We start from the raw sequence: 20035 nt of genomic DNA, 5'->3' as shown, positions 1-20035 counted from the left end.
ATATTTACAGAAGTTCTTATAATATATCATAGTTGAATTCGCTCCCTCCACCATTCTCCCTTATCTCTGTCCCTCCACACATTCTTACATAGCTCTTTACATCTCTTTTACTTGAAGAACTTTCTATTTCATGTTACAGATCTGCTGGTAATTATGTCTTCCAAGGCTTCTTGTTTTTTAAAAAACCTCATTTTTGGGAGTTTTTGTTTTGGTGGGTATGGAATTGTGGGTTGACAGTTTTATTTTTGTTTTTTTCTTTCAAACAGTTTAAAGAATTTTGTTGTCTCTTGGCTTACATATTTTCTGACATGATATATTGCTATAATTATTATCTTTGTTTCTCTAAATGTAATGTATTGTTTTTCCTTGTATTGTATTATTGTTGTCCTTGAGATTTTATCTTCAGTTGTTAACTGTTTGAATATGATGTGTGTTTTATTCATTTGTTTACATAGATATGTTTTATCTATTTGTGTTTTTAATTGTTTCTGGCATGTATCCTACTTATATTTTCTGAACTTCCCTCCTCTCCTCCTTCTGGAGTCCTAATTGCACACACATTAGGCCATTTGGCATTAGCTCCTGGTCTTAATTGCCCTGTTTTGGTTTCTACTCTCTAATCCCCTCCTTTTTAAAATTTGTGTTTCAGTTTGGATGCTTTCTGTCTATTGACCTATCTATGTTTTCACTGTTCATTTTTTAGGTGGCTGGGTATATGAATTTTTTAAAAATTCTAGCATTTGAATTGATTCTTACAGTTTTGAACTAAAATTTCCATTCTGTTCATGCATGTTATCTCTTTTTTTTTTTTAACCAGAGCATTTAACATATTGTAGTAATTTAAAATGTTCTGCCAGATAGTTCCAGTACCTGGGTTATGTCTGAGACTGGTTATTTGTCTCCTGACAGTACATTTTTTTCACCTTGCCTTTCCTCAAGGTGTATATTTGGTTGAAAGTCAGACATTATGTGTAGGACCGAGGTAAATAACAAGTATATCTGAAAATACACCTTTTCTGATATTAGGCTATCAGTGTGGAGTTTGGGACCATCTAGTAAGGAGTTGACCTGGATTTTGGTTTTCTCATTATGATTACCTCAAAGGCACTATACGACTCATCCGTTTAATAATTCCTTGTGTTGAGTGTGGTAGTTACATTGTTGAAGAATCTTTTCTCAATGTCCTTACTCCATTCTTAACCTCAGCTTTCCCTATAATTACACTTGGATTTCTCCCTAAAGGGCTGCCGTTACTTATTAGTTTGTTTGGTAGCCTGTTGGTGAGTGTCAGGGGTTAGGATGAGGCTCTCTCTTGTGATGTGGCCTCACTCTTAAACTGACTGTTTTCCTGGATCTTGACGGTAGGATTTTATTTCCCCCTGCCAGTCCCTACACTTTGAGAACAGCAGGGTTAGCTTCTCTCCTTTCCAAGTGTGTAAAGGTAGGAATGTAAAGAAAGCTTAGGAATCCAGTATTTCATAGAACCACTCCTTGATTCTTTCCTGATAACATTCATACCTGACTAGAATAAATTATCACACTCTTTATATGATTGCCCTGCTCATATGTGTCAAGTGAAACCAGCGTTTTCATACATAAACCAAATTTCTTTAATTTGTTTTTTTTTGTTTAAAAAAACCCAAAAACCTTAAGCTAAAAATTTAGCAGACCATAGCAGAGTTAAAGGAAGCCAGATGGAACAATCTTAGGCTAGATTTTTTTTACATGTATATATAATGTGAATAGTCTCTTGAATAGTTCCAGGTGTTTATATGACGTGCACATGTAATATGGTGAATAGCTTGAATTGATCTTCAAGACTGATCAGATATATTGTAATGGAATCAGTATTGTCATGTCCCCTTAATGTTTTCCTCTTGCCACTCCTCTAATTTGTATACATGTTTACATTTCCTCTTTGTTTTATTTTTTTAGCATGTTATTGTTGTATTGGGAGTACGTTGTGATATTTACAAAAGTGCTTACAATGTATCTTAGATTCACCCCCTTTATCTTTGTCCTTTATGCCCCCTCCTCCCCTTCTTAGAACAGTTTCAACTGATCTCTGTTCCATCTTCATACAAGAATACATAGTACTTCCACTATATTCACCTTCCTTCACCTTTTCCTTATGCCATCCCCCCTCCCACTGGTAGCAACTCCTAGAAAGAACTTGTTTTACCTTCCTGTCTTTCATTTTTTTAAAAAGACATTTTTGTTTGCTTATGATGTTATAACAGGGGGTTTCATTGTGATATTTCCATATATATATGTGTATTGTAGCCCTAATTGGTTCATCTTCTCCATTATTCTCCTTTGTACCTTAGTCTCTTTCTTATGGTGATTTCAGCAGGTTTGAATGTTCCATATTCATACTTGTATAGAAAGTATATCAACCATATTCACCTTCTTTACTTTCCTCAAAATTCCTTCTTGTATACTAGGTTGTCTGTTCTGCTGCTGTATGTGTTCTATACTGCCACATTGTACAGCTTTTGTTTCCTGTGTGTATACCGTGACTTCCCCTCCAATGTGATGGTTAGTGTAGTTTGATAATAACTAAGTAGGATAAGAGAGAGGAGGAAGGAGAGGTCCACATGCCTTTCTCCTTCTCAGTGCCCACCTTAGCTACTAGGGAACACTTGATAGCAAGTTCTAGGAATTCTTTTATTGAGAACAAATATTTAAAAAGCTCTTTTCCTTTAAAAGAGTTATAGCCCATTAAGATAAACAGCATGTCCCAAGCATATTACACAGAAGTGACACAGCAGTCTCTTCAGAATAACTTTATGAGGTTTCTCAAAACTCTCTTCTTTGTGTTTTTCTCAGAGTTCAAATGTAACATAAATATGCAGAATAGAGGGTTCCCTATTACTTCATTAGCAAAATGGCAAATCAGCTCTAGTTTCTACTCCTGTGAAGTCCACGGTGTTGTTCGTAAAGAGTTTCTACAAGGTCTTTATCTTTCATTTTGATCTTTTAGACTGTGTAAAATTACTTTATAAAAAATCAAATTAACTAAAAGTTGATGCTAATATATTTATCATAAAAACGGTGGCTCAGCAGCCCCACTTTTTCTACCCATCTCTTTAGAGGCAGCCCTTTTCAACCCTGAGCTCTTTGTTGTAAGATTTACCTCTATGTTTCTAAGTAATGTAAGCATACTGTATTTTTGACACTATGGCTGCTATTATGGTAACTAGTAATTCACTCACTTAAACCAACATCCCTGCATTTCTTTTCCCTACCCCAACATTCCAGCCAGAGTTAAAATTAGAGTGAGGCAGGAGAGAACCTTATACCCCTGGCATGAAATTTAAGGGGTAGAGGATCTCTAGAAAATGTAATAATCAAGACGAATAGCATTTTGATTCAGTATTTTAAAATTTCAATCTAATGTGAAATAACCCATGCTGAATGCAATAGTAGGGTCCCACCGTGCTCTTTGTGGCCCTTAGTGTCATGCCCCATGGTCCTCGTTCAGACCAGAAGGAAGCTTACAGATTGTTCTCGTCATTTGTAGTTGCAATCTGTAATAGTGGCTAAGTAAAAGGGAAAGTTTAATTACAAATGTTTGTGTGCTGTTCAAAATATTCAGATCACTTAGTAAGTACACACAGGTAAATATTTAGGTAATTAATAAAAAAGTTATTAAAGTAATTGACCTGTCACAAATGTAGCTTGATCAAAATGTCAAATAATTTCTGAAGAACTATTCATTTCTACTAGGAATCTTTATATCTTCTTTACTTAGAACAGTGATTGTGAAGCCAGACCCAGTGGCTTGTGTGTATTATCCCAGTTTGGGAGGCTGAGGCAGGAGGACACTTTGAGCCCAGGAGGTGGAGACCAGTCTGGGCAACATAGCAGGACCCTGTGTCTTAAAAACAAAACCATCCCAGCTACTGTGGAGGAGGAGACAGGAGAACCACAGTTTGAGGCCATCCCAGGCAAAAAGGGAGACCCCATCTCAACAAATAAGCTGGGTATGGTGGGTGCATATCATAATCCTAGCTACTAGGGAAGCAAAAGTAGGAGAATCATGTCAAAGGTGGCCCAGGCAAAACCACAAGCCCCAGGAATGGATGTAGTGGCTCACACCTATAATCCTAGTTACTTGGGTAGTGGAGATAGGAGGATTGTGGTATGAGGCTACCCTAGGCAAAAAAGTTACCAAGAACAAGTTATTTGTGGTGGTGCATGCCTGTGCATGCCTATAATTCCCTGCTACACAGGAGGTGTGTGTAGGAGCATTGAGGTCTGAAGTTGGTCCCTGGCAAAATAAGACCCTGTCTGAAAAATAACTAATGCAAGAGGGTTGGATTTGTGGCTCAAGAGGGAGAGCACTTTTCTAGCAGGCACAAAGCCCAAGTTCAAAACCCCAATACCAACAAAACAAAACAAAACACCCACCAGACCATATCTTAAAATAAACTAAAGCTTAAAGGGCTTGGGATGTGGCTCAAGTTGTACAGCTCTTGCTTATGCCATGAGGCCCTGAGTTCAAACTCCACTTATTTTTACTGCCTTTTTTCCTCATACTTATCTGGAAACCTAGTATATTACATCAGTCAAACTTTCTGTTGCTGTGACAAATACCTGAGGAAAATGAATTAAGGGAAGAAAGGCTTATTTTGGCTCAAGATTTCAGAGGTTTCATTCATTACTTTAGGTCCGAAGTGAAGAAGAGTATCAGGCTGGCAGGAGCACGGTGGAGCAAAGCATCTGGCTCATGGCGAGCAGGAGAGAGAGACAGGGGCCTGGGACAGAGGTCCTCCTTGGATACAATACCAGAACTTGACAAGTGGAAGTTTTGGTTTGCTTGTTACAATGTGGAATCTGACTAGACATCACTGAACTTTTTGTGTTTTGTGCAGCAAAATCTATTGTTGTGTTTTACATTTTGAGTGGATCTATTATCTGTGCGTGATTTTATAATATCACGCACTGCTCATTGGAGAAAATATTAGTTCCCTCAGTTACATAGCTCTTCAAGATGTTGACAGTTACATCATATGATATCATTAATATTAGCATTGATCTTTTCAGTGGTGGATATGGGCTTCCCCAAAGAATAATTGTTTGCTTGATTTTTTTATTGGCAACAAATACTATCAGGTACTTATGAGAGTTGTGAATTCACATGCCTCCTGAGGAGGTGGTTTGGATTCCTCAGGTGTCTGTGAGTGACACTGTGAGAGTGGCTGGTGTGAATTTGAATGTGAAGAGTGCTTCGTGGATTCCTTCCTATCCAGCCCACACACCGTGCTTGGGAATTGTTTAGACTTCAGTGTAGGAAAATCAGGTGCTGAACTGAGGGATACTTTGAAGAGATTAATGTCACCATCATTACAAGACTGATAATTTTCTCCAAAAAGAAATCTAAATTCTGAAGGTGATTGAGTAGGGAGTGAGTCCTCTGGCTGCTGGCCTGCTGGAAGCAAGGCAGGGAGAGGGACTGTGGACTCCTCTGTCCAGTGTTATGGAGTTTGCTAAGTCTCTTTTCTCTCAGTACCTTACACCTGCCTTTGCTGTTCCTGGTGTTACAAGTCTAGACTGTCTAGTTCAGACAGCTAACCTTTAGCCTCTGTGGAGGGGAAGGACTAGGCCCCTTTGTGCGTTGGATGAGGAGCGTGCTTCATTCTTACCTTTTGTGAGCTAGATACTCGACTGGGTTTCTCCAAATACAAAATATCTGAGGTTCTTTGGAGAGACTCTGTATTTGCTCCTCCCCATAAAACATTTGAAAGGCAGCTATGCTCACCACTATACCACCAGTGCCACACCCCATAAAACATTTGAAATTAAGAAAAATATTTCTTCAGTTTGTGCATTGTTTCATAGTCTCAACAGTAGAATAATTATCATGACCCTGAAATATAAAATCAGACTGTCAAAATATTTTTTCTAAGTATCTATACTTAGTACATTTATATAAAATATTATGTATATTTTATACATATAAAAAGATATATATGTATCTTGTTATTCAAATTTAGGTTCTATTGGTTTTCTGTTCAAGTGATTATAATTATAGGCCATATTTGAAGGAGAGTTAAGGAAAATAGGTTTTGGTATGATGAAGTAAACGATTATTACCTTGATTTAGAAACTTTTGATATATTGAAATTCTTATGGATTTGAATAGTTTTTTAAATCTCTTTTATTTATTTTGGTGCTACTGAGGTTTGAACTCAGGGCCTTGTGCTTGCTAGGCAAGTACTCTAAGCCACAACCCAGATTTTTTGTTTGTTTGTTTTGTTTGTTTGCTGTTAGATTGACTTGAGCTTTTTACCTGGGGCAGCCTTGGACTGTGCTTCTCCTAACTCTACCTCCTAAGTAGCTGGGATTACAAATATGTACCACCACTCCCAGATTGTTTATTGAGATTGGGTCTGATTAACTTTTGCCTGGGCTGACCTCAAACTGTGATCCTCTGTCTCCACCTCCCAAGTTAGCTGGGATTACAGATAGGAGCCACATTGCCCAGCCCTGTAGCTTAATGTTAACTGAGAGCTATTCTGATCCACACTTTAGATTAAAAAGTTGCTTTTCTATCTTTTTGGTATATTTAGTTGTACATCTAAGTTCCTTTTATACAGAACATTTAGTATGGTAAAAATACTTTTAAGTTTAACCATATTGTAAACTTATCATTGATCATTTCAGGAAATTGCAAGACATAATATGACTGAAGGAGAAACAAAAACACCAAGTTCTGAAAGGTAAATAAAGGAAAAACTGAATCTCCTCAATTTCATGAATATAAAACAACACTTGAGTTTTGTTATTTCATAGTTAACTGACAAAAACAATTATTCAAATTTTAATATATAATATTAATTAAAAATTTAATTCAGAAAAAATATTCCAGATTTTTTGGTTTTTAAGTCTCTTAAACACATACAGTATTTTATAAATTGTGTACTTTTAATAAAAGTACTTACTTGTAAGTAAAATGTTAATATTTTATGAAATGCTGCCCACAAGTAACAAGGTTGGGACAATTACTGCAAACATGTAATCTTAAAATCTTTTTTGTAAAGTAAAATTTTCCAAAAGCTGTAAAGCTGGTTTCTGTGGTAGAATCTAAACATAAAGGTTTCAAAATTCAGGGATGGTTTTTAAAATTTTAATGCTTACGTAGGCCTCGAAAGGAGACAATACATTTCATAGTTCTTTTTAGCAAAAAAAAAACAGAGAATCTAGCTTTCTGATTTGAACTATATAATTTGAAGTGTAGATAATTTTGTTTATTCTTTCATTATGTAATGTTCCCATTTCTATTTTGTGCTATTTACTTGACAGTAGATTGCTTGTTAACCTGTTGACACAGTCTCTTACCCCTCCAAAATAAATTATTCATAAGGCCTTAGGAAAGTCTTTATTGCACTCATTGGTAAAATTACCCAGCTCTTTCTAGCATTTTTCCTAGACTGCTGGGGTGGGAAGGAGTTAAGAAGACAGTTCAAACAGAGTTAAGAAAAGCAGATTAGTCATCTTTGGATCATTTCACATTTTCAGTAAATTGTTCTTCGTCCAATATGATCAGAACAAAGATATAAATTATACAAATTTGAAATGAGAAAAAGATATGATTTTTGTAAATGATGTAATTGACCAGTAAAGTCTCAGAAACTGAGCTGAAATTAATGAGTTTTAATTAAAGTAGTTTGATGTAAAAGTCAGAATCTTTATGAAAGACCAATAACATGGTCACACAATGTAATGAATAAAAAAATTCCTTCACAATAGCAATAAAAATGAAAAATGCACATTAAGAAAAGTGAAAATTTACTGAGATAGCTTTCACAATAGACCATTTTCCAAATTAATGTATTGATTTAACATTTAGTTGACAATCTTAATGAGATTTTCTTGGAAACTGACAAACTTAAAATAAAATTCCTATTTCTTCATTTATTGAGAGCTTGTTTGGAGTTCTGGCAGGAGAACACAGCTACTTGCATACTCTGAGCGAAACAACATCATCCTCTTTGACCAAGAGCTCTGTTTTTGGAGGGACACACATGGGATGTGAGGGAGTAAGGGGACACCTGCCTAGTCAGCCAGATCAGCCAAATCATTGGGATGATAGATGTCATAGCCAGATCCCCTCACGTCAGTATTTTTCATTTAATATCGTAATGTATTTGGTCATTTCTCTGTGTTAGATGTTGTTTGTGTATTAACTATCCTTAAACATTCTTAATGAGAATTGTACAAGTGCCATTTATATTTTTAAACTGAAATTTATGAATAGTAGAATGTAAGTGCTTTGTTCCACTACATAGTAAAGTATATTATTAATCTATTGTTCAGACTGTGATCTTCACCCAGGAATAGTCTAAAGACATAAATAGAACAAAATAAAATGCAAAAAAGATAGCCTAACATATATAATAATTTAGTAAATAATAAATTATCACTTTAACATATTGTTGGAATATTTGTGCAGTTATTGAGAAAGAGCCTAAAATCTAGGAAATTAAATGTAAGAACTAGGAATACATAATCATTTATTTTGGGTAAAATAAGCATCTTTAAATCTAGAAAAGGACTGGAAATCTTAGAAATCTTTTTCCAACATTTTATGATTTGCTAAACATTCTTATTACTCCACCAGGGTCAGAACAAACAAACCTAAATATTTCTATATAGACATGTACAATAATGTGAATATGTTCTATATTTACATATTTTTTCAAACATGTTTATATTCTTTAAGTTAGACTATTAAAAAGTGAGGAAAATGTGAATGCTTATCTGATTTTAATAATGACATGGTACGAGTAAAAGTAGAGTTAGCCCACTTTATTCATAGATTTATTACACAGAGTTTTAACTAAGCACAGTCAAAATAAGTAGACAGAAATTTCAAAAACAAAAATTATTAATTCTCTTGCACATTATACGTCTCAGTGAATGTGGGTGAAGTTCTCAGTGATCCCACATTATTGTTTAAAATTTTCATGTGAGCTGTTTCCTGCCCCTAATTTGGTTAAAATATGCCTCCCAAAAAACAAGATCAAAGTGAAAGTGCTTAGTTGAAGTGGCAAAGTGAAAATTTTAGGTTTGATGAAGGGCGGTATGTCTTTAGTAGAAGTTGGGTGACATTGCATGAAAAGTGAATCAAGTATTTGCAATATTTGAGATAAAATGCATGAAGTAAGGTCTAGTTGTTGGTGAGCAGTGTTAATGTGCACAACAGTAATTTTTTGTGATAGCAGTGTAGCCTGCTGCACACATTTTCAACTTATGGATCCTCAGATCTACTGTATATACAGTGTAGGTAAGCTTGAGTAATTTTCGAGTCCTGAGCACTGTGCAATCTGGGCATATATGACTTTTCCTCAACTGCAGTGTTTTTGGAACCATAGATCTGTGGATACCGTGTGTGTGTGTGTGTGTGTGTGTGTGTGTGTGTGTGTGTTAGACCATAGTCTATATAGATAAAAGAAATTCCTTATTTTAGTTACTTTTACATGTCAATAAGAACACTTAAATTTTAAATGAAAACAGGTAATGATTTGAACAGATGAAAATAATGACAGCCAGTAGTGCAACCAGTTGATAGACCACACACACCACCTTCCCTCTCCATCCTCCCCTCCCACCCCCACAGGTCTCCTTTAATATGTGTTTCTCACCATCTTGCCTAAAAAACAATGGCCTCTTCCTAAATTACATCATCATACCAAGGACTGGGGGAGCCTGAATTTGTTTTCCCCTTTGGTGGACAAATATGCTTTGACACTTTATTTCTTAGAACATATCTTTATATTGATAGTGTTCAAATACATTGTTTTATGAAGAAATAGATAATAAATGGCTTTATTTTTCAGTAAACAAAACGAAGCTTCTTCAGAAGAAAAAAATGGATGTGATGCAAATTTATTTGAAGGTTCATCAGCAACAAAAAGTAAAGAAAACATAACAATTTCACATAATGAAAATGACACCTGTCCTGCAGACCAGGAAACTAGCTCAAAGAAAATCTTCAGTGATGATTCAAGTATTGGTACAGATAAAATGGAAAAGGAAAAACAAATAAAGCACATTTGTCAAGCAATGGAATTGAAGGGCCAAAGTTCAGCAGGTATAATTTTGGGTGATCAGATTAAAGATCACAACTCCAGTGAAACTAGGTTTTCTTTGAAGAATAATAATGATTTGCTATTGACATCAGATAAGGTTAGCGTTGATCAATTTTTGAGGAAAAGAGAGCCTGAATCTCTTAGTTCCGATGTTAGTGAGCAAGACAGAATTCTTTTGGAGCCTTTGACACCATCAGAAGTACTTGAGTATGAAGCCACAGAGATTCTTCAGAAAGGAAGTGGTGATCCTTCAGCCAAGACTGATGACGAAGTGTCTGATCAAACAGATGCCATTGCTGGAGAAATCAGTCCTCACACAATAGAGACAACAGTAGAGCTGGCAGATAAAGAAGTTGAAATTATTTCGTCATCCTAAGCTTTAGTATACCAACACAAAGAGCATTTGGATCAGTGTTGTCCAGTGAGCTCAGTAGTAATGGGGTAGAGTTCAGCAACAGAAAAATGTGAGGGAGGTCACTATACTTTACCCGTGTACTCAGGCTGTTACTAAACAAACCAGTTCACTATGACTAGTATGGATTTCTAAGTGTTCCACAACATGAACAGAATTTTAATGAAGGCAGTTTGCCAACAAAAGGTTTTCATTTTGAAGAAATGGGACTTGGTTGCTGATAGGAGTCGATTTTAAGAATATTAGTTACACTGATAAAAGTTTTCCAACTTTCCTCAGTTCTAAGCTTAAAATCCTTATTACTTATATATTCTTTTCAGTTAACTTACAGGAAGAGATGTAGAAACCGTGAACCTTCTGGGAATAATTGCTTTAAAATAATGGCTGATTCATATCGTTACCAAATGAAGGCTTTGAGTATGATGCTGGTAAACCGAGCATGCTCAGGATGCTAAATTGATCTGATGAGAACTTGGGTGACCATAAAGTTAATTTTGACTTTAATGCAACATTCCAGTCTATCAGAAGCATGTAAGCTGAATATTTGAATCTGTGTACCTCCATACAGGTGTTAGCCTGCCAGGGTGTAAGCTTACCTTGAATTAAACTTTCAGTGAAAGTGGCTAAGTAAAATTAAATTTATATTTGTGCTTTTGGTCAGTATATAAACTGTGCAGAAATCCCTTGATGTACTAGTTATATAAAGTAGAAACCCATTGTTGAAATTGCAGTAGCTACTATGCTTTTAATATTGTTTTAACAATCTTAGGAATAGGCCCATAAAAATGGTTTGGAATCCAAACCAAAACATGGTAGAATGTAGATATTGTAAAGTAGTAAACTGAAAACATGTCCTGGCATGTATTCAGCTATGTTTAAATGACTTGACTTTAATTATAAAATAGAAAACTTCAAATAGAACCTAAAGCAGTCATGTAAAAAACTTAGTTTGGGGAATTTAGCCTAATATATCCGTAAGTTCACTGCTAAATTGATTTTTTCATTCTTTATCATCTAGAAGATAATAGATATAGAAATAATATGAAGAACAGTAGTTTGCTTTGAAGTACTAGTGAACTTTTATTTAAAATGCTCCATTTTTACTTTTTAAAATGTGCTTTGAATTCTTACATTTTGTTTCAATGAATGTTAAATGTTTTCAATGGCTATTAAAATTCTGCTGTATACAGTAGTTTTGAGTAAATATTTGCAATAAAAACCTGTTCTGAATAATTTTATTTTTCAAATTGCCTTTGGTGCTCTTAGAAATTGTATACTCATTTGAAGAAATTTCTTTTTGTAGTTGGATTTCATTCTGTAGGCTCTAACTGATAATTTATTTTAAATTAGAACAAGGGATAAATTAATACAAGGGGCAATATTGCTAATATGTACAGAGAATAGTTGCTTTATAAATTGCTTTACTTCAATAGAAGTACAATTTAATACTGTATTTTTTAAATCTTCACAACTTAAATAAGCAAAATACATAATTGTATTATTTTCCTAAATATTTGAGGGAGAACTAGTTTTTTCATCTTTCCTGCTTCCAAGGAAATATAGGGAGACCCAGGACCTGTCATCTTTCACCTTGAACTATTCATCCATAGCAGGGAAGAATTTTTGGTATAATATAAGTCTTCTTTAGAAGATCATGAAATAGAACAAAACACTTTCTGAGTTTTATCCAATTTGTCACCAAGCCTGTCACCTTCTGTTACAAAACTCTAGAATACTGTGCCAAAATAAGCCTTTAAGTGACACCAAAATCCCTTTTGAGATTTAGGCAATTTCTACACTTCACCCCAAGATGCCTGTAGAGTAATGATATTCGTAACTGATCAATGAACTGTTTGTCTCTATCTACTGTAAGAAAAGAAACCTATACAATGAAATCCTTCATTGAGAAAGTCTGCAAATGGAAAAAAAAGAAGTTCAAATAAGCATTGTCCTTAGTAACACAATCTCCTTATCTCATCAGCAGCTAACAGTTCAAATACACAAATGAAATCTGTGAATAGTAGTAATGGGCAAACTTTACAAGACCAGATAGTAATTGTTGCAATTCCTATACTCTCCCTTGTCGCATGGAAGCAGCAGAGGGTAATCTATAAATAATGAGCCTGCTTTTGTTCCAGTAGGACTATTTACAAACAGGATCCATGACTACTGTTTGTCCATACCCTGCTTTAGAGGGCTAAAGATTCCTAATAAGGATATGAAAGCCAATGTTGCACTCTAGAGACTCTGCTTGAGAACATCCAGGAAGATGTTCTAGTTCCCAGTTAACTAACAATGGAATTATGGTTGATTCTAAGTGGATTTTAATGACATTAAGAAGCATTATTTTCATTTTGTGTACGAATACCTTTTTTACTTGTGTTATTTCTTCCCCTTTGCATCCCTTCAGTGTTTGAGGGAAGAAATTACGAGGTATTTTTACCCCAGTTTTTAAAAACATTTTTATTAGCATATATTGTACAGGAGGGTTTCATTGTCATATTTTCATACATGTTTATAATGTACCTTGGTTAGATTCATTCCCTACATCATTCTCCTTCACCTAAAATAATCTCAACAAGTTTCATAGTTCTATTTTCATATAAGCAAAGTACATCTTACCTTACTCCACTTTCTTCACCCTATTTACCCTTCTCCTTCCCACTAATACCCACTCCCTGATAGGACCTGTTTTTCATAACAGTCTTCATTTCTCAAATGTATATTCACTGTTCAAAGGGTTTTTACCATGGTATTTCACCCATGAATATTTCATACTTTAATCAATTAACACATTGTATTATCCTCCTTTACCTTCTTCCTACCCCTTATTAATCAACCACCTTCACTGTGTTTCTTTGTGCCATTCTCCTACACAGATGAAATGTAGACAGGATATGAGTTACTTTGTTTTGGCTATAAGTGAAAAGATGAGGAAAACAAATACCTAGACAATATTTGCCTGTTACAAAGCCAAGATAGGAAGTCAATTTGATATGCTTCTGGTTAGTGTTTTCCCACCACACCTACAATTCATAGCACATATGTCACTTTTTGCAAATTACTCGCCCATTGATGACTAATGGAAGTGTAATTTGTTATTGTACAGTGACTGTATGCATATGGATTTAAAGACAATATCAAGAAAGAGGGTCTAGTGATATTTTTTTATTAGTAGGAATTGAGGACTTTTACCTGAAAAGAAGGTTAGTGGATCTTAATATTTAGAAAAGAAAGTGTGTGATTTGAAGATATGCTTTATATAATGATTATTGAATGTTATTACATTCTTGTGGCTTCTGTTAAATCATTTGTCTTCGTGGTTGATGTGATTATTTTTGTTCCAGCAAAATTATTACTCCAAGATCACTCTAAAATAGTGTTTTTCTGTGTATATAGGCACTAGAAAAGAATTACGGATGGTTCATTTTTATTAGATCATTACATATAGGACATTTTTATTCAACTAAGAAATGAAATAATTTACCTATTCCTAAGCTGTTATTTTTTTAAATGAGATACATCTGAAGATCTGTGTAAACAGAGTGAATGGTTGGATAGGTTTTTGAAAATATGAAACTTAATTTTCAGCCTAAAAGCTTCAAACTAGAAGATACTTCACTCACATAATTTTTTGTGGATTTAAACACATTGGTAATAAAAACCATAACATGATCAAGGGATAAAATATCCTGGATGAAGTTACTTTTAGAGTTAATAAAGGCTGACTTGTAATTGCTTGTTGAAAGTACTATAAAATCACCTTCATCATTTAAAAGAATATACTAATTGTAATTCAGTCTTCATGATGACATCGTATTTCATTGTTATGAAAATATGTGGGCAAAGCTGTAATGAGCCTGCAGCTGCCAGTATTAATGGCTTACATAGTTACTTAACACAAATTCCCTTAGATTTTGGTTCTGGAAAATACCCAGGTCTATCTGGGGTTAATCGATTCTTCCAAAAACAAAACAGAAAATTTGGCTGATTTATTTATGCACTTCACTTATTTCTTTTTCCTTTCTTTTCTTTCCTTTTTTTTTTTTTTTTTTGCTAAATACAAAAGTAAATAATGCCCTTTGTAGAGAATTTGAGAGCTACAAAATATAGTATGGCTTTCAACTTTTAAAATAATTTTTACTGCTGCCTTAACATATTTTAATTGCTCTATGCTAAGGGCTAACAAACTATAACAGATCCATGAGTGGCCATCTATTTTTATAAGCAAAATTGTATTGAACAGCCATACCATTTGTTTATGTATTGTCTATAGTATTTTGTTTACACGTTGTGTATTTGTCTACATATAATACAGTTGTGTGACAGAGACCATATGAACCATAGCCTAAAATATTTATAGTCTGGCCCTTTAAACAAAAGTTTTCCAATCTCTGCTGTATGTTTTTATATAAGTATGTCATACTTTTATAGTGATCTTACACTTTCACTATTATAAATATAGTGAAACGCTTAGTTAATAAGGGAAATATTAAATTTTCAAATTTAAAAAAAATCCTACTTACTTTATCAAATTAATATCTTTATAGAAAATATCCAAACAGTACATAAGCTCATAAGGTAAAAAGTAGAAATTCTTGAGCATGAACTTTAAGAATTGAGGAGTTATTCATCTATCATTTTTTTCAACTCTTGAAAATCAGTTTCTCTTTTTCTTTCCTAAACCTAGTATGATTTTCATCCATGCTGTTCACTAAATGTTTCTGTTATGTGACCATGTGACTAGTTTCTGGCTAGCAACTCTTTCCCTTTTAGCATGGTGACTAGCCACATGTAAAATAGTGATTGCTTCATCAGGCTGGGTTCCTGGGGTGCTCTCTGTTTAGATGAACATTTAAGGGAGAAGTAACCATTTTTGTTATCAGTTAGGAAGTTTTTGTTTTTGCAGCATCACCTAGCCTATCTTGACAAACATAGGTATTAATCCTGAAAGTAGAGTGCTGCTAAAAAAAAAAAAATCAAAACTGTTACATTAGCTTATGTGACAGATGGTGAAGCTTCATATGGTGATCTACATTCTTTTGTGGTGAAAGACTTCATAAACTGTTGCCTATACTACTTATAAGACATAATATACTTAATCTTGTATCTATTGGATACAAGACTTTGGATAGCAGGATGTTAATATCATATTTTGGTTACTGTATTAGCTGCATTTGGCAAGATATTTTAAGAAAGAAATGAACTCAGATGAGAAATGGTAGGATTGCAGTTGGGAACAAAAGAGAATAGAAAAGGTCTAGAAATTCAGATATTTGCAGGGTTAGAAAAGGCAATAACTTCTCACCTCCAACTAGTAAACAGAAAAGGCCTTTACACAGCTTAATTAAGTCAATAACATAGCCATCACAGTAATTGTTAAAACTTTTAACTAGGTTAAAATGTAACCCACAGTGTTTCTGTGCAGGAATTCCTTCCAGCATTTCTTGGGAAAATTACGTATTTTCCAGATATTAAGGCAAATCAGCCAAGAAATTATTCAAACAGTACAACTGTCCTTTGAGATTAAAGCTTAGTAGTCAATTTAGAACTATTTTTATTTGAAGGAATCCATTGAAACCAAGCCCAAAAGCAAGAGCAGGAATGCTGACACATAGAGTTTAAGGGTAAGGTCAACTTTGCCAAGAACCAGAACAAGAGCACATAAAAGAGAAGCGATCACAGTCTTACTTGTAGCTGTTGCTGTGTTGTTAGTATCTGTCCATGCTCCTACCTGCTACTAATGGTGAGTTGCTCTTGAAAAGTTAATAAATATTATTAGCTTTCTGTACACAGTCTTCTTTATGCAAATCCTGTCGATGATGTTCTAAAAAATAACAATGTGGAAGCAAAAGTCCTTAAATTGGCAATTTTGACTTGTGATTCTGTGTAGTGCTGTTAACTGTGCTGAAAGATCCAAATGTTACACTATGCAGATACTATCAAATAAATTTGACACTTTCCAATATTTGATTATTTGCTAAAGGCTATACTGTTCTTTGCAAATACTTTAACAAGAAATGCAAAGAAAGAGGTGCGTGTTGTCAAGCAGTGCAAAAAGAGATCAGAAATTGTTCTCAACTCAGATCAAAATCAGTATTCAGCTTTAAAAGCAAAAGAGATTCCATGGAGCACCATGCAGTGCTGACCTTGCTTAGGGTGTTTGACCACACCCTTAATGTTATCCGTGCAGAATGAAAGAATATTTTGTATGCCAACTATTTGTTAAATGGTAAATATTTCATAGAATAGCTTTTGCTTTGTGTGCTTTAACTTCATTTTAAGAATTACTTTAAGCAAATGTCTGTGGTACTTCCAATTTCAAAATGATGCTCATTTGACATTTATGTTACTATTTCCTTCATTTTTGTTATCATATATCAGGTAGAAATAATAGTATTGAAATATATCATCTTGTTGCAATATATTGGTTCATAATAAAAATAAGCCACGAATTCATTATATTTTTAAATAAAATTTCTGAAACACTTAGTATATGGAAAATGTCTCAGTGTTTATCATGGTCACTCACAATTATTTAAAAATATTAAGTGTAACGTTACAAAAAATGCAGAATGATTCTGTATAATTTGGGACTTCTGAGAAATCTTAGAAATTTAGATTTCCTCATTCTTACATCCCATATGTTACTGAAAGAAATTTGGAAATACATATACCCAGTGATCCTTTCAAGTAAACAAATAGATGGTGAATTATCAATCTTCCACAGTTCTTCATGAGTTCAGGGTACTCCCACAAGTATAGGGAGGAGCTGGGTAGGACACACCTGTGAGTGGCTCTTGGCTCAGTGCTGAGAAATCATTTCAATAAATAAAAAAGAATCAAGAGTTGTGCTGTCAGGAACCATGATCCTGGACTAAAAGTTTATTGCTTTCTGATACTTAAAATGACCTGTGGGACCCAAACTGTACAGGAGGTAACAGACTGAGAAAGCTGCTTGGTACCCAATATAGCATTCCCCAATGTCCACTTCAAATTTGCCCAAGAAAGATTAAAAAAGGACTTCTAGATGATGGAACCAAGAGTTTTGGACAGAAATGAATGGTGGAACTGAGGAGGAAGATAGCCTTGAAACGGGACCATAAAGTAAAGAGGAAGATGGTCTGAAACAGGGCTGTAAAGCATGCCAAAGATGTAGAGCATGAGGAATTGCCCATTAAAGCCATGCAAAAAGCTCAGGACTGAGGTAAAGGGCGCCTTGCAGAGATAAACACTCATTCCTGCCTTCCTTTGTCTCCACTTGTAAATAAAGTTTCCAAAGCAGGGCCTGCTGACCCTATCTAAACAACCTTAACTCTCTAACTCAATCTTAGGTCTCTAACTCAACCTTAGGTCTTTAACTCACTGTTAGCTTCAATAACCTGAGCACTTTTGTAACTTGATGCCCTGCACTGCCTTTTAAATATCCTGTAAATCCTTTGTTCAGGGCTCAGACATGGTATACATCTGGGCCCTCCGGCATAAATAAAATCTGAGTTCTCCACTCCTGAGTGTCGCTTGGTTTCTTGGTCTGTCAAAATATTCCCCCAACAGAACCCCTCCCAATCAGAATTGGGTTCTAGTCAGAACTTTTTGTACCCCCTGTTGAGGTTCTGGATTTGTCTTTCCTTTGATTGACTTACTGGTTTCCCAATTTGAGAATGTGGTTGGTCCTGTCTTCTGAGTTAATGTGATGAACAGAAGAAGTACCCTTCCATTATGCAGTAGACTTTTAAAGTGAGTGAGCAATAAACCTTTCTTGTATTCGCTTGCACAGTCGTGTTATGATAGTCCCCTTTGAGATTTTTTTTTTTTCTCCCAGAACTGGGGGTTGAACTCCATCTTAGGGTTTTTGTTTTTGTTTTTTTAACTAATTTTCTTGCATTGTTTAGGACTTTCACTTCTGGCCAATTTGAAGTACTCTCCCACCTGAACCAAACAAAAAGACAGTGCATCAGAGTTGAAGGATAGCGATCCATGAGAGAGAAAACAAATAAGGTGGGCCTTAAGATTACCTCACCTTGCTGCCTGGAGAGTTTTCAGTCTCCCAGAGAATGGGAGATAAGGCAACATCTGAGAGATGCCTTGAGTTGAAAAGATAGAACTGAGAGTCCACAGAGACTCAAAGAGTGAAAGTTCCTAAGACCAAATTCCAGAGTGGAGAACTGTGCAGAGATGTACAGTATTCAGCAGAACGCTGTACTTGTGAAGAAGTACAAGGTGCTTGGAAAGAACCTGAAAAAGGATTAGGGGTAACAGCACCTGGCCTTTTGTGTTCAGGGCCAAGAACTGCATATTTTCACTAGCTAAATAATTTGGGGGGGGGGGTATTAGAGGTCTTGCCAAGTGTTTATGGCAATAATTAGAACCTAGAGTGAGTGAGCATTGCTGACTCTGTACCTGGCTAGCAAGTCATAAAACAAAACCTGTAAGGGTCAAGTCATTTCCAAGTAAGGGTACTGTATCCCAAGGAAAAACTGAAAATACATAAAAATACAAAAAGATTGAGCACCCACAAAGATAAAGCTTACAATGTCTGACTTCAAAGATACCAGACATACAAATAAATAGAAAAGCATGATCATAATGAGGAAAATAGCTAATCAAACATGTCACAAATGTCAGAATTATCACAGGACATAGGATAATTAATATAACTGTCTTTAAAATGCTAAGACATTAAGAAGATCCAAATTGGCCTTTAAGAGAGAACTACAGTATCTGGGATAAAAACTACTGATGGAATTAATGGCAGATCAGACACAGCAGAAGAAAAGATCAGCAAATTTGAAGATAGCAATAAAAACTATCCAAAAGAAAGGGGGAGGGAGAGAAGGATAAAAAAGAGGAGAGGAAAGAACACTAAAGAAAAGTGTCAGTGAGCTATGGGTCAACTTCAAGAAGGGCAATCTTTTCCTAACTTAAAAACAATAAAGGTCCCGAGACAAGACACATGAAGAAAAGTATATTGGGGCAAAATATCCAAATTGTTCAAAACCACTAATACAGTCTTAAAAACACTCAGGTAAAAAAGACATGCTTACATACTAAGGGATAAAGATAAGGTCAGATTTCCTGAAAAGTACGGAGGGGTGAAAAACTTTATTTAGGATTGTATTCCCAGCGAAAATCCCTTTCAAAAGCAAAGACTTTTTCAGAATTTTATCACCAAAGGCCTGCACTGTACGAACCACTAAAACAAGCCCTTTGAACAGGAAGTATACACATATACTTCATTGCTCAAATAACCTTTCTGATTTTTTTTCTTTCTCCCCTTGATTTATGAGTTACTGAGAAAAATGTTTAAAAGTTCCTCATTGTTGTCACTTCATAATTCACAGGCATCACCTTATGAACCTTTGTTTTGAGATTATATTATACATGCGCACATTGAGCTTATTTTCCATGTGAATTGAATCTCACTATGTCTACCTTCATTTCTAGTAGTGCTTAAAGTTTATTTTGTTTGAGACAGCCATACAAACTTTTTTGTTTTTTCCTTTTTTTTTTTCAGTATGGGGTTTGA

At 34.9% G+C, this 20035-nt stretch overlaps 1 protein-coding gene across 16 annotated transcripts in view; it reads left to right on the top strand.

Annotated features, from left to right (window-relative positions):
* Positions 1 to 18511, top strand: part of Znf280d (zinc finger protein 280D) — a 104255-nt gene extending 85744 nt beyond the window's left edge. For 11 of the 16 annotated variants that reach the window (XM_074066018.1, XM_020177623.2, XM_074066016.1 and 8 more), the window contains 2 exons: positions 6670 to 6725; positions 9846 to 18013. In XM_074066018.1, the coding sequence (XP_073922119.1) occupies positions 6670 to 6725; positions 9846 to 10473 (684 nt within the window). In that variant the 3' untranslated portion in view covers positions 10474 to 18013. Of the gene's footprint in view, positions 1 to 2829; positions 2863 to 4672; positions 6634 to 6669; positions 6726 to 9845; positions 18014 to 18401 lie in introns of those variants that run through there. The other 5 variants (XM_074066026.1, XM_074066029.1, XM_074066020.1 and 2 more) reach the window with 4 other exon arrangements.
* The last annotated feature ends 1524 nt before the right edge of the window (positions 18512 to 20035 follow it).

The sequence above is a fragment of the Castor canadensis genome, chromosome 2 (genome assembly GCF_047511655.1).
Source record: "Castor canadensis chromosome 2, mCasCan1.hap1v2, whole genome shotgun sequence".
NCBI classification, from domain to species: Eukaryota; Metazoa; Chordata; class Mammalia; order Rodentia; family Castoridae; genus Castor; species Castor canadensis.
This window is presented reverse-complemented; position numbering and strand designations above follow the sequence as displayed.